Source organism: Fukomys damarensis, unplaced genomic scaffold, assembly GCF_012274545.1.
Source record: "Fukomys damarensis isolate Sample0158 unplaced genomic scaffold, DMR_v1.0_HiC HiC_scaffold_19, whole genome shotgun sequence".
Taxonomy (NCBI): domain Eukaryota; kingdom Metazoa; phylum Chordata; class Mammalia; order Rodentia; family Bathyergidae; genus Fukomys; species Fukomys damarensis.
In genome coordinates, this window is record NW_022900931.1 from 38,221,943 (window position 1) to 38,236,405 (window position 14,463).

General features: G+C 42.5%; 1 protein-coding gene across 1 annotated transcript in view; it reads right to left on the minus strand.

Annotated features, from left to right (window-relative positions):
* The window catches only part of Ccny (cyclin Y), a 66,403-nt gene that overhangs the window by 41,477 nt on the left and 10,463 nt on the right, over nt 1–14,463 (minus strand). The window contains exons 2-3 of the mRNA XM_010605549.2: nt 11,371–11,405; nt 332–432 (exon numbers count right to left, since the gene is read on the minus strand). Coding sequence (XP_010603851.1) covers nt 332–432; nt 11,371–11,405 — 136 coding nt within the window. The remainder of the gene's footprint in view (nt 1–331; nt 433–11,370; nt 11,406–14,463) is intronic.

Consider the following 14,463-nt stretch of genomic DNA (forward strand, 5'->3'; position numbering starts at 1 on the left):
TTTTTTTTTTTTTTTTTTTTTTTGGTATCGGGGATTGAACTTGGGTCCTTGTGCTTGCAAGGCAGGCCACCAAACCGTTGAGCCAAATCCCCGGCCCTGGTCATCCACATTTAAAATGACTTCAAATGCATGCTGGTCTTCTATATAAACAGTAACAAGCAGAAATATCTGAATGCACCACATCTTAATTCAAAAACCATTTTTAATGATTCTAAATTTTTCAAGACTCATCCCACCCACTAGTCGATCTTATCACTCCCAGACCCACATCGAGCCAGCATCAAAAAGGCACAGAATAAGCATTCAGAAAGGCAAATGTCTGTATACCCACCATTTAATTGTATACTTGAGGTTTGGTTGACTGACTGTGCTGTCATCTAGGAAGATCGTAGAGCAGGAGCTGTACTTCCTTGCTATTTGTCCTGGAGGATGCTAGAAAACAATGGCAACAAGACAAAGACAGTTACACAGGGCTTAGAATTCCTCCAAGGAACATCTTTCATTTATTTGAGATCAGATTACAGAGGGAAAACGTATACAACAACAATACCAGAACAAAAACATTTTATTATAAAATGAATTTCTTGTTCTTCCACCTCACTCCTAAATTTTCCTCGTTAGGAGACGAGTAAATCAATGTCTGCAACCAAACATCAAAGAGCACATTTCAGAATCTATAAAAATTACTAGTCCTGAGGCCTGAGTGACACGTGGATTACACTGCTCACTGTGTTTCTGAAAGCCCATAATGAAGGTGGCATTTTAGCTTTATGCACTAAGATCAAGACGCAAATCCACTGTAATCAGTTTCTCTACTCTTGGAAAACAGCTGACTTGGGCACTACAGAAAATGAAACCAAGGTTAATTTAAATTTGGTTAGGCTGCTTACATTTCAACATGAGAAGTAATAAAGAAAAATGTTTCTATGTTAAGGACAAAATGCATTTTGAAGATTACCTGACACTTTTGAAAATACATGATGGGGTGACTTTTAGGTAGGATGCTTACACACTCCTTACTGGTTCTTTCAAAACTATACATTTTCAGTTCTGTGGAGAACTTTTATGGTAAAGAAAACTCTTTAGGTTACACACTGATGTCATCTGATTGAATGCTGTAGTTTTCTGACAACTATTTGAGTAATATAATTAGTAGATATCAATGCAGATAACTCCTGATCAGAATAAAATCCAATCAGGCAATTAAGTTTCCACTTGCCTAATGATCTGCTGGCAGTCTGTCATTTTCATCAACCAAAACACTAATTCCTTGGAAATCATAAAATCGCCTGCCTATCTGCCCTCCCTCAGCAAAAGCCCTGGGATACACAGTTCTCAAATTTAGCTAAAGAAACCTTAAGACCAGTTAAAGACAAAATACCCAGCTCAATACTTTGTCATTTACTTTCAAGTAATATGCTTCCCCTGCAATAAAATTATGAAAATATGCAATAGCTTGAGAAATGCATAAACAATGTTATAAACACTATTTCCTCCTGGCGCTAAATAATAAATACTATTTGGGGTATCCAATTCCTTACATCACAGCTAGAGGGCACTGTACCACTAAAGCGTTCTGACCCTCCAGGCCCAGTTTCACATAAACAGCATTTAGGTCAGGAAGTGCAGACCAGACTTGTTCTCTGAATCTGTGAAACCCCCTCTCAAACTCTTTCACAGTTTCACCACTGTGAAGAAAGGGCATGAACAAAGCCTGTAAAGTTTAAGGTACAATTTGAATCTATCAAAATGTCACAACATTCTATTAAGACAATGCTGCAGGCACTTTTTAATCTCTTGTAGCAATTACTTAAGTCACATAAAACATACTAAAAAATCATTAAAATGGGCATTAAACAACAAAAGTATTAAAATGTGTAGCAGGCTTTTAAAATCCTTATAACACTGTCCCCAAAGATGCAAAAATTTACTACAAATAAAAATCTTGGGGGGTGGTTTGTGCTGGGGATCAAACTCAGGACCTTGCACTTATGAGGCAGGCGGCAGCCCCACTGAGCTAAATCCCCAGCCCACAAACAAAAATCTCAACATACATTATAGCTGCACAAAAATACAGTACTTAATTCATATGTTAAGTAAATTTTGGGAGATATGACATGTAATAATCCCAATGAAGCAAAGAGACAATGATATTTGACTACTTCTCGTGCGGTTTCAATTTTCCTTTGGTACAAATTCCTTCAAGGTTAAATGTGGCAGGAATCCACATCTGGAAAATACAAGACATGATGTCAGAGAGTGATGAATGAGCACTGTCTGCACTCCTCACAATCTAAGATCGCCTATGCTAGCCACTGTCTGGGATGCTCTTCTGTGCTCAGCCCCAAGGGTCAGAGGATTAATCAGTCAGGCCAAGGCACCCAGTCCTGATCTCCTGTTAGTCCACACTTCCCAGAACTATGGCATGATGAGCGAAGGGCCTTCATTTTCCAAGGGGACACAGCTCAGCTTTCAAACTCTTTAACAACTTCTAAATTGAATAAAACCCTAAGAACTAAGTCATCAGACTTTTGGTTTCCTTGTATCTCATCACTTTTAATGTTGCTGGGTCATTACTTCATTGCCAGTGCCAGGGCTGCAAGAGTTGTAGAATGTAGGGAAACATCACTTACTTAACTGGAAGATCCACACAACTAACAGCTGAGCTGGCCAGGACCCTTCTGCCAGGTACAGTCGAGCTCAGGGAAGATTCCCTGATTTGGGTGTTGGCTTGAACTGTTCTTTGAGGGCACGGCAGAAAAAAGCAAACCAATGTTCAGCACTACACAACCACTACTCAGACAGCTTTAAACCTTCACAATGCCTCTGAAGGCGGAAGCAGTGTTCCACAGCTCCACTGAAGGACCTACCCTACTTGGTTAACACCAAGTTTTTAATTAGCACATAGTGTGTTGGATAGTTCTCACTTAAGGCAAAAATTTTATTACTTTACTAGCATGACTTTGAAAAATCACTATGCTTGTACACATGTGACACACACAGACTCTCCACTTAGGCTCCAATCTCTGCTAGTAAATAATATAGCAATTAAGTGCATTGGAGAAATAGCAGAGCAAAGTGGGGAAGATACAGATGCTCGGGTGTGGATCTGACTCACCAAAACCACCAAGGGGGCCTGGGGAAGTCAACAGATAGCCTCCAAACTCTGAAACTCAGTTTCCACACCTGAAGAACACAGATGACAGTAATAGCCTGTCCCTTGTGAGGCCACTATGAGGAGCATCTGGATTAATATTTGTAAGCACTGACCATTGTCAACAGAGTGGTAGGAGTGCTATCTATGCCTAACATGCATAACACTTAAAATAATGTGCTTAAGACAGTGTTTCACTTGGGAAGGACAGGCATATACAAACAGCTTGCAGAGAGATTCCCACCAATGACAATCGACTCCCAGACAGGGAAGACACTAAGAGGCCAATCACGGACACCACTTAGAAGGGGAGCAGGGAGCAGCCTGGGTAGTAAGAAGCCCAAATATAGGTCATTTCTAGAGAAATAAGTTTGTGTCTTTGAAAGAATGTGTATATTATAAAATAATCTATGCTTATGCCAAATAATAGAATTTTAGAGCTACAATGAAACAAGATTATCTGTTTAGTGTCCACAATACAAAATAATTTCACAGCAAGGTCCACTAAGGTAAAAATTGTTGGAATATATATTTTAAAAGATTTTATTAAAGAATTATTGTGTGTTCAAAATAATAAAATCACCTCTTCAGATAATTCCGACTTTTTCAGATACAAAGATATACAGGTACACGCATCTGGTTGTGCACCGATGCACACATATGCACAACTGAAGTGTGGAACAGGGAGGCGGCAGGGCAGGGATAAGACCTCAATGTATTCTCCAAACAGACCCGACCCCGATTCCTTCTCAAACCGCACACACACTGCTCAAACCCTCTCCCTGAGCTGGCTGCCTCAAGGGAATGTGTAGGCAGCAGGCAGTGTCCGCGCAACTCTTTTCTTCCTCCCCGGCGAAGGAACCTGAGGACCCCACCACTCATCTCTGGTGGAGACCACACTTTCTTCATCCAGACTTTCTTTCTCAGCAGGCTCACCCTGCACACTCTTCCCATTCAGTAAGAACTCACGACTGCTTGACCAAGAAGCACTTTCCAGTCCTAATATGAACTGAAGTTTTGACATGAAACTCTTGGATTCTCTCCCAGCTCTTTCTCGCTTCTCAGTCTCAGTCACTTTTGTGGACTCCACTACTTATCTCCTTTCACTGCTAGGATGGACTTTTCTTCACCCTCCACACTGGCTCTGCCAGGGGACTCTGATGCATTCTCGTCATTTCAGATGCCTTTTGCTCCCTGATGCCCTGCCCCTTGCCCCTTGCCCCCTGCCCCTTGCCCCCTTGCAAGCTCGCCTCTGCCTGGCAGACCTCTCTTACCTGCATACTCCACACAGGTACTTCAATGTCAAATTAATGTGTTCCTCCAATCAACTGTAACAACTTAAAACCAGAAATCCAGCAAACATTCCTGTCTTTTATCTTCCTTTCCTTTAACTTCTTATACCAAGAGCTGTTTATTCTGCCTCCTTCGTACATTTCAAAAAATCATCCTTTCTTCAACATTGCTTGAGCCACCATCTGGTATATGACAGGCTACTCTCAATTCTCACCGGTATTACGACTGTAATCACTCGCCTCTTGGCTCAGTCTTTCCCAAAGCATTCTTCCCCTGGTGCTACTGTCATCTTCCAGGAAGCCAAGCAATCATGGGGTCTCCTTGCTCAAACGACTGGAGAGGCTCTGAACTTAGGGAGGAGGTCATTCAACTCCTCAGGTCCACCATTCACTTCTTTCTCCCACGAACACTGCACTTTATATCTAATTAGATGATGGCTGCAACAGTTTTATTTAATGGCCATCAAATGTGAGTTGGCAATATTCTGTTACTTTCCAAGTGCGCATTTACAGTTTAAAATAACATCCTTGAAAGCAGGTTTGGCTGTCATTACAGAGTGTCAACGGAGGTCAGGGAAATAAAGTCACAATTCTGAGGTCACACCTAAGAGCTCAAAAGCACATTTATTCCAAGTTGGTGCCTTTCTCCCTGTAGTTCCCACATGCTCCGGCTTCTCCAAACTTTTCATACTATATTTCAAAGATCTCTGGTTCCCTGATCACTCCTCCTTCAGAACTCTGCTGATGACCCTTCCACAGGATACCTTCCTACCCCCAGACCATCTAGGCTGAGAGCGGTTCCTGTGTCCTCTGTTTGCCCACTTTCCACTGTAATCCTCCACTCCCTCATCTCTGTACCACCTGGGGCCTCAACTCTAAGTGTGTTGAAGGGAGAGACTGGATAGTTGTAGATCCCTGCCTGGGTCCAGTGCACTCCCAGCCTGCCATCAGCCATGGCACTCTGCCTCCATGGCAGCAGCAGCCATAGCATGGCAGAGAGGAGTGTGTTGGCCACAGGCTGGCAGACTCAAGGCAAAGCCTCTGCCACTAGGCAGACAAATGCTGACATGCTCAGGGGCACTAACGTAGGTCAGGCCAGGTAGAGCCAAGAAACCAAAGCCAACATGACAAGACCTTCCAGCACAGGCTCCACAGAGGCACAGATGGAGCCAGAGAGCCTGGCGCTCAGTGTGTTGCTCTGCCACTCCTGAGCTACACAAATGGGCTGCAAGCACACTGGCAGGAAAACGAGACAGAGGGAGAACCCTCATCGTTGACCTCAAGCTGTCATATTCCATGGAGAGAAAAAGAATAAGCTGCTTCAGCAAGATCAATTTTTTACAGCAAATAGTCTGGAGTTAGGAACAAGAGACAAATCACTGCCGGTGAAAGCAGAAAATTATTCCAACTCGAGATCAAGAACAAAAGCGAACAAAAGTGGCAGGTGAAAATCTGGTCTCAGTGAGTCTGAGTGCTGTCACTACTATATAACGACACTCAAAGTTACTTCAAGCTCCAGTCTAACCTGGGCTTCCTCATGGTCTGTGCACCGACTCTCACAAGAAGCCCTTTCTTCGACAGCCCTGGCTGTGAGGTAAAGGCTGGAATGCTCCCTGCTCTCTGCTCTCCTCTAAGACCAGCTTGGCGTTGGGGAGAGGCTGAGGCGGAGCTTTCTCTTGCCAGCCATTGAGGCTCACTGCTGCCCGAGTTCTTTCTATAGCCATGAAAGAAAAGAGGCTCACTTTCCAAAATAACACTTTTCTACTATGTCTTCAGTCTTTTAATGCAATGGTTCTACATGTTTCAGGCTGTGGTTTTCAGGGCGGAGGAACGTGACGTGACATGGTGGGTGGATATTTATCCAGTTGTGTGTCTTAAAACTGTTAACTTAAAAAAAAGACTCAGAATTGATTCATGACTTGCTCTGGTCTGTATGAATCAAGTTCCTTTCATGTGCGTTCTAGTCCACTCTTCCACATGATCAATACACTGTGAGAAAAGCCCATCAAGTCACATATCCCCCTCCTACTGTGTCCACAGCCATCCCACAAGCAGCCGGCAAGTGGTGCTGTCCCTCTTCACAGGTGACACAGCATCACAGAACATCTGGACATGGGAATGCAAGCCACAGGACTCCTTTGCTAAACCAAATTACTCTGTAATCTAGCTCCAGATTTCTCTAAGAAAGCAGTTAGTTATCTTAGTCAAAATGTTACTGGTTCCAAAGAGTCACAGCTTCTCTTGGGCAAAGTTTAAAATTTCCAAAAGTAAAAAGAAAATGAGTTGTGTTTTGAGAAAGCAAGAATGTATCTTACTTTTGATCAGCTAAAAATCAAATTTACAGAACAGCAAATATTAAAAACAATGACTCATTTGGAAAATAGCTTGGTAGCGTCACAAAGTTTTAAAAGTAGAGCTACAATTCTGAACACTAATTCTGTTCCGAGGTATATGGCCAAGAGAAGTGAAAATGTGTCTACACAAAAGCCAATACAAGAATATTCTGCTGGGCATGCCCATAATCCCAGCAGTCTGGGAGGCTGAGGCAGGAGGACTGAAAGTTTGTGTCCAACCTGGACAACTTAACAAGACCCTGTCTCAAAAATAAAGAAAAAAGTGGTCTGGGGATATAGCTCAGTACAAAGGTCCTGGCTTCATGCCAAAAGGAAGGAAAAGGAAGGGGCAGGGCAAGAGAAAAAGTAAAATGACATAATGGAGTAGTCAAAGAAGAACAAAGGGTCTTGTGCCCCCATCCAGCCAGTGTGACAAACCAGTATCTCCTAGGCAAACAATGGAGCCAGGAAGGCAGAGACTACGGTACAAGGACAGTGCCTTCCCCACATATTGCAGCATCTGAGCAGTGGGAAAATTGTGCCCCTTATTTAGGAGTGAGGTCCTCTTTATACATAGAAAAGACTGGAGCTTTGAACACCGCACCTTTCGCTGGGAGTGTATTATGAATGTCTGACATGAACCCTGACACAGGTCAGGACCCCTTCATAGCTCAGTGTCTTACTAGCTGAGCATAGTTTTCTCAGGACCCAAGAGAGCAGCAGGGAGGCAATGTCCCCTTAGCTATCCTCTATTTGTTTACACCACACAGGACTCAACTGCCTAATCAAGAGAGAGAAACAGTGCAAAAAGAGGAAGGATATATGAAGAAACAGGAAAAGAAAAGGGCAAGTTGGCTGAGGGTGCAGCTCAGTGGTACAGCATTTACCTAGTATGTGAAAGGCCCTAGGTCTGGTCTCCAGCACCACAAAAAGGGAAAACAAAACAAAAACAAAAACAAAAAAAGAGGAAGGGGGAGGGGAACAGGAAGGGGAGGGCTATGCTGGAGAAAGGGATGGGAAAGGAAAGGAAGGAAAATCTTCCATAGACATAACCAGTACATTCCAGGGACTGACATCACGTACAAACTTGTCATCTGTACCAGCATTTGGTGTGTGTGCCATTTTCATTTCTAGATATTCTGTGAAGAAGGAAAAATAAGAAAACAAAATGCAAATTGTCTACTCCATTTCAGTACCCTTGTCAAGTAGCATGAGTGGGCTCAGACCCAGTGTCTAAGGATCATCTAATAACATGTGAAAACTGTGCACTACGTAATAGCCGCTGCAGCTGTTTGTTCACTTGAAATTACTTCAAGATGGGGCTGGGGATTTAGCTCAGTGGTTGTGCCGCCTGCCTCGCAAGCACATGGTCCTGAGTTTGATCTCCAGTGGGGGGGGGGCAAAAAAACTTCAAGATAAAAGTTGGATTTCAATAATCTTTCTGGAGTTTTAAAATTTTACTGAGATTAACATCTTAGCCTTCTTCTCCACCCTCCAAGTATACTGCACGAGGCCAGCAGAACAGCAGCTTACTAAGTGTGCCTTCTCCCTTTTTAACTTCTAGAGTGATCAATTCACTTTAAGTACGCTGTCTCCAGGTAGCAGCAGGATGTCAGAAAAGAACTAGGCTGAGGTAAAAGGCATAAGTTTTCTCCAAGTTTGCAGCTACCCCCAATGTTACCAAAATTTATAATCAGAGATGTTCACATTTTAATTACAAGACTTAATAAAATAATTAAACATAAAAAAAAGCCAAACTTCAAATGCTAACTTTAAAATAAAGCCTTTTATACGAGCCTTTAAAAGTACCTTTTATAATGTGCTAAATTTTTCTATAAACAGTTCATTCTAATTATATCTAAAACAGGTGCTGACTATACCCTTCATGATTACCCAGATTTGCCTAGCTGTCAAACTCCCAGAGCAGTTTATTCTCAAGTGGTTTCAAGCTTTAAAACTGATAATGCACCCCTGTTGAAGCAGTCCCCCTTTACCTAATCCTCAGAGTCTCTCCTGGCTGTTTGGTGCCAGTTAAGTGTCGACCCTCTTCTTTGGCCTTGGGTTCTATTTCCTGTTGCCTTTTCACTGCCCCAAAATTCTGGGCCAAAGTGACTCTTTTCACTTGCTAGTGTGTATTGGAGAAACCTTATTTTCTTCATCTGAGGGACATTAGAAATTTTCTCTGTAGTTATCATCACTCTAAGAATACAGGAGGACCATTCTCATTTCTCTTAACTGGCTTATTTACATGCTCTGCTCTCATTTCTCTTAAATAACAGCCTTTTTGCAGGTTACCTGGGCAACATGTACTAAATAGGGGCATCAGAAACTTGAAGAAGAAATTAAACAATATTCTTTACAAAAAGGCAAATAAAAATATAAAAATGGTTTCCAGGAACTTGACAGAACAATCAGAGCAGCAATCTCTCTCACAATAAAACAAGTAAAATATGATAAGGTTATACAAACCAGGCCAAACAATACCTGATCTTCTAGAATTTAAGAGTAACTTAAATTACAAATTTTACTTGGGATCCATATTTACAGAAATGAATCCTACAGACTGTCCTATGAAATTTAATTATAAAAGTCATCCTCTAACTTCAATAAATAGCCTCTGTCCCTGCGAAAGATTGTGTCACTATCTGACAGAGCAAGAGCCGAGTCTCAAACTTGGCTCCACTATTTATTTGGTTAACGCCTTTGTGCCTCAGTTTCCCTATCAATAAAATGGGAATGATTCATAATACTGTGGTTACCATGCTAACAACATGTGTTAATTATGTTAAGGTAACCAGAACAGGGCCTGGAACATGCAGGGAAGCACTCCACAGAGAGCACTAACTACACAGTCTACCGCATTCGCCAAACTAAACTTGCAGGTGATTTCATTCAAGCTGCATTCAGTGGGATGGGAGGGCACATTCCAAGGCTTCTCCCAGCAGAAGATGCTCATGTGCAGCCAGCCAGGTCTGCACACCAACCAGAGGTTGCCAGCTCTAGGCTTGTCGGTTACATAAGACACTTGGCTCTGATCCTTGTTTTACACAGGAACGAGTGCACCTGAGAGATCACAAGAACTGTGTGATTTCACACTGTCAGGAGATGACAGATTTGAGGGCTGGACTAAGTCAGGGAGGACATCCTGAGACAGGACACACAGCCTACCACCTAATCCACGCGTAGGGTCCACACGTGGCAGGTGTGAGGATGTGCAGAACACAGAGCAAGGTTCAGCGCGACAGCATACTGTGATAGGGGTTTAGTCAGAACCAGAGAGCACACCTGTCTCGCTCCTCCTGGGAGCTGCAGTAAGCAAAGATCTGACTGCTCTTTCGGCTCACACATCCCACCCTGCAAGCTCCTTACAGACATGCTAATGGGTGAAAGCATCCAAGCTTATACTCAGCAGGTAAACAAATGGACTCAATGATTTAGAGAATTAGATTCAATCACTCACATTTCTACATCCAAATATACACTGCTTTAAAAAACACAGCAATTTCCATCATCTTTTCTTAGAGACATATGATTGGACAGATGTTTTATATCAATGATGCAAACTTTGAGGGATGAAGGACTCGTGGATCATTGTAAGAATCTGATAAAAACTATAGGCTGTCTGACCCCTAGTAAACCACTGATGCTCAAATATACAGATTGACATTGCCCACAAAAGAACTGTCAGTTTCCCACAGGCCCAGCGTGGTGCCTCTTGAGGGGGTGGACAATACGTTTGTCCAGATTTTCAAGGGGCAGGCAATATAATACTAATACACAGCTTCACTAAATATGTCATGGTCTACAAATACTTAAAGGCTGAGAAATATATACTTTGTGAGGTGAAAAGCAACACTTATTTTTCAGCACAAGGGTTTCTACTTCACCAATCCAGACCTCAGGGACAGAATTTTTCCTGACATAACTGCATGCAGCAGAGGTAGCCTTGGGCTATGGGTTGGGGGACCAGAGTCAGCCAGCAGCACCCACTACTCAAAGAGGAAGTAGTGTTTGGAGGGGAAACACCATGCATGGATACCGAGGGAAAATACACAGCTCAGAGTGACCAACGTGCTACAGCTGAACTGTTGAAAAATCTTTTCAAATTAAACTGTTAAGTTTCTCCTTTTCTGAGCACCCAAAGAATGTGTAGATGCCACTGGCCCCTGAAACAGGGATTGGACAGAAGAAAGTGAGTGAGGAGGCAGATAGCTGCTAATAGAAATAGTTCTGTTTATTCAAATGAGAATGCACTATAAAGAAACAAAAAATGATTTAGAAGTTGGTATAAAGAATGGATTAGAAATTAAAATGAAGTGGCTTTTATTTGGACCTGTGTAGTACTGGCTGTGTTCACACTAATCTTCCTATTAACAACAGCAGTCTAGGGAATCTGGAAAAACCTTCAGGACAGTGGATAAATACCAAGTGATGTTTGTCCAATTACAAGCCAAACTGAGCGTGAATACAATGCAACATTCTTCTAAGTACTGACAGCATACATGAATCATTTTATTCATCAAAGACACAGTCATTCAAGCTCTACATTTTATAGTCATCATGAAAAACACAGGGAGACAGCTTCACTTACATGATTAATGAAGAGACTCTTGCGTTTTTCTCTCACTGTGAAAACAAAAGATGCAACAGAAATGTTACATATTTGCATGCTAACAGGGACAGGTTGCTGAGGACTGAGCCTTTGTGTCCTAGTCCCATCCTTCCACCAACCAGCACATCCAGTTGCTCATTTACCAAATATAATACAGGAGCCAAACAAATGCAGATGTGAATCTGGCTAACAGAGAGAACTCCCAGTTAACAGCACTTTGCCAGAATAACTGCAGCTGAAATCAATTAAGGGATAACATTTCCATTAACAATAAAATAGTAATTAGTAAATCTCATAAAATTGTATGTGTCTAATAGTTTATGATTAACAAACAATAAGACCATTTATTTTTATACCAACCAGATCCATAAAGGTCATTACTCTACAGTGATGCATGAGTAATATCTGTAATCGCATCAAACACAGGACAGATGATGTTTATCAGAAGAGCTCAGTATCAGGAAGACCAGGTGCTCTCCACACAGAGTGCTGGCGAAGAGGCGTGGGCTGAGGTGGAGCAGTAGCACCCCTCCCCACAGGAAGGCTAGCACAGCTGACAGCAATAAACATGGAGCTGCTTCTCACCCTGCTGTCTGTACAAACAGTCCTGCCCCAAGCCTCAGCAGTTGTCAGAGCAGGGACCGCAACCCCAGGGATGTGTGTGTGTGTGTGTGTGTGTCACACACACACACACACACACACACACACACACACACACACACACACACTTCGAAAAGCAGATTCACTTTAAGTTTTCCAAAGTCTTCTGGCTAATCAGTTGATGGGACTTAGGAACTATTTTCCACATGCAATTTTCCGACTCACAAGGAAACACTTCTCTTCCTTAGCAATCCTATCCTCAGAGACTGGGAGTCCTCACCTAGCATTCACGAGGCCCTGGGTTCTATCCCCACGGGGGTGGTGGGTCTGGAGCTGGGGGTAGGGATGTGTAAAATTCTATCTTCTCTGGAATGACTGCTGCCTCTATCTCAAAGATATCTGAGATGAAAAAGCAAACACTGGCCTGAGAACACAGTTGGGTGCATTAAAGAGAGAGACTAAGCTAGAAGGTACACGGAGGTGAGCACCAGGCGGCTGAAGGATATACAGACAACAGCCACAGGCTGTGTTTGCTGTGATTACTGCTGACTTCAGATAAGAAAGGAAGATGAAGTCTGCCTGGAAGCAAAAAGTTTTAAATTTTACACACACACATACAAAACAGTGTGTGCACACGTGCATATTTTTCTTAATTAATGGAACACTAACCTATTATGCATGAAGCCAATAATGATGTAAAGAAGAATGATGACTTTTTTGTGGCAATTTCCCAATGACTGAAGGGATCTGAAACATTTTCTACATGGGCCACAGACCTAACAGGTCTGCTAAGCTGGTTTGTGTCTTCCAATTACAGAAACCACCTTGAGTCACCTCAACAGTACGCAAGCTCCTGCCTTGAACAAATAAAAGATAATCCATGCTCTGAGAAATAGGCATCAGAGCTTCTTATAGAGGCTAACATTAAAAATTGTTTAAAAATAGAAGAGAGGGCTAAAAATTGACTCTTTAATAGTTTAGACAAAGTTTTACCTAGAAAGTGTCAAACAACACAGTAGACATACAGAAATATTACAGGAATGTTTGCTATTCTAATATAGCACTTCCAAGATCAATCTTAGGGATGAATCAGGCCATTTTCATGAACTCCCAACTGTCTCCAAGTAGAATCCTAAAGAGAAATTTACTAAGACTACAGTATTACAAAGCATTTAAGGACAATGTATCTGAATTCGTTACAGAATCTCTTAGGCATTTGCAGCTTCCATGCAAATGAACGCTTACCTACTTCCACTCAGAGAAATGGGGCCAGCTCACTCTGATTTGACACCTACGGCACCCAGGTACCACTGTCTCCATCACTTTACAGTACACTTCCCAAGAGGGCCTGTGCAAGCTGAAGTCTGCAATCTGAGAAGCTTTCCACACATGCCTCTGTACGGCTTTCTTTTAGAATGTCTTTTGAGCCCCAAATGAACCACCAGGCTCTCTATGGATGGGAAGGACCCTAATGCCCATGCTAATTAGGTGACCCATTTCTCTGAAGGGTGGAGCAGAGTAGATAATGAATCCAAGCTGGGATAATTATTTCACCTAAGAATTTGGAGTTTGAACACACTCATAAAACTAGTTCCTCACAGCCAGTACCTAACTTGAGGTGGGCCACATCTCTGCTGTGCAAGGGAGAGAACAGGAGGCAGATCTCACTACCCTTCGCCCTGGGAACCTGTTTAGGGAGGGTTCCCATCATTCCCCAGCTGGCTGACACTTTTTAGGGCTCTGGATAATACAGCAGCCCGCTCTAGCTCACTACAGCTGCCCTAACTGGACAGTGCACACGAAGCTGTCTGCAGAACGTGGTCTAGGATGAGCACTTGCTTTCCTTCTGAGTCTGGATTTTGGATATATATTATCACGAGCAATCCTCAAAAGAGCACTGTGCTTACCTGGCCGCCAACAATTCATGTGTTTCTACCACTTGTTCACTACAGTTCACTACAGGAGAAATGAAGTGTAACTCTGTGTGACTTTAACTGGGGAGGACTTGGGGCTTACAGGTGATCTGGACCTTGCCTATGCATCCTCTCCTCAAACTGATTTTAATTTATTTCTTTTCACTGCAGTAAGTCACAGACGTGAGTGTGACCACATTTCCATTCCATGATTCTCACAAGTGAATCACCAAACCTGGTGGTGGCTGTGTGGACGCTAAAACAGCAGCCATGATGTGAAGCACACAGGTGATGCCTTAGTTCCGAATGGCTTTCACCTCTTACTTCCAGTTACTCAAGAAATACCTGAGGTATCCAGAATTCCTCTTCCCCTAAGCTGGCTGGACCAGGACTAAGACACTACCATGAGAGGAATAATAAAATACGTAGAGAATCCCTTACAGTGATGTTTCACCAATAAAAACAGACAAAATTACCCAAATCTAAATATTTCTTTCAAACAAATTTGACGATACTCAGGACATTAACTTTGAAATGCAGTGTTTTAGCTCTTTTTGTT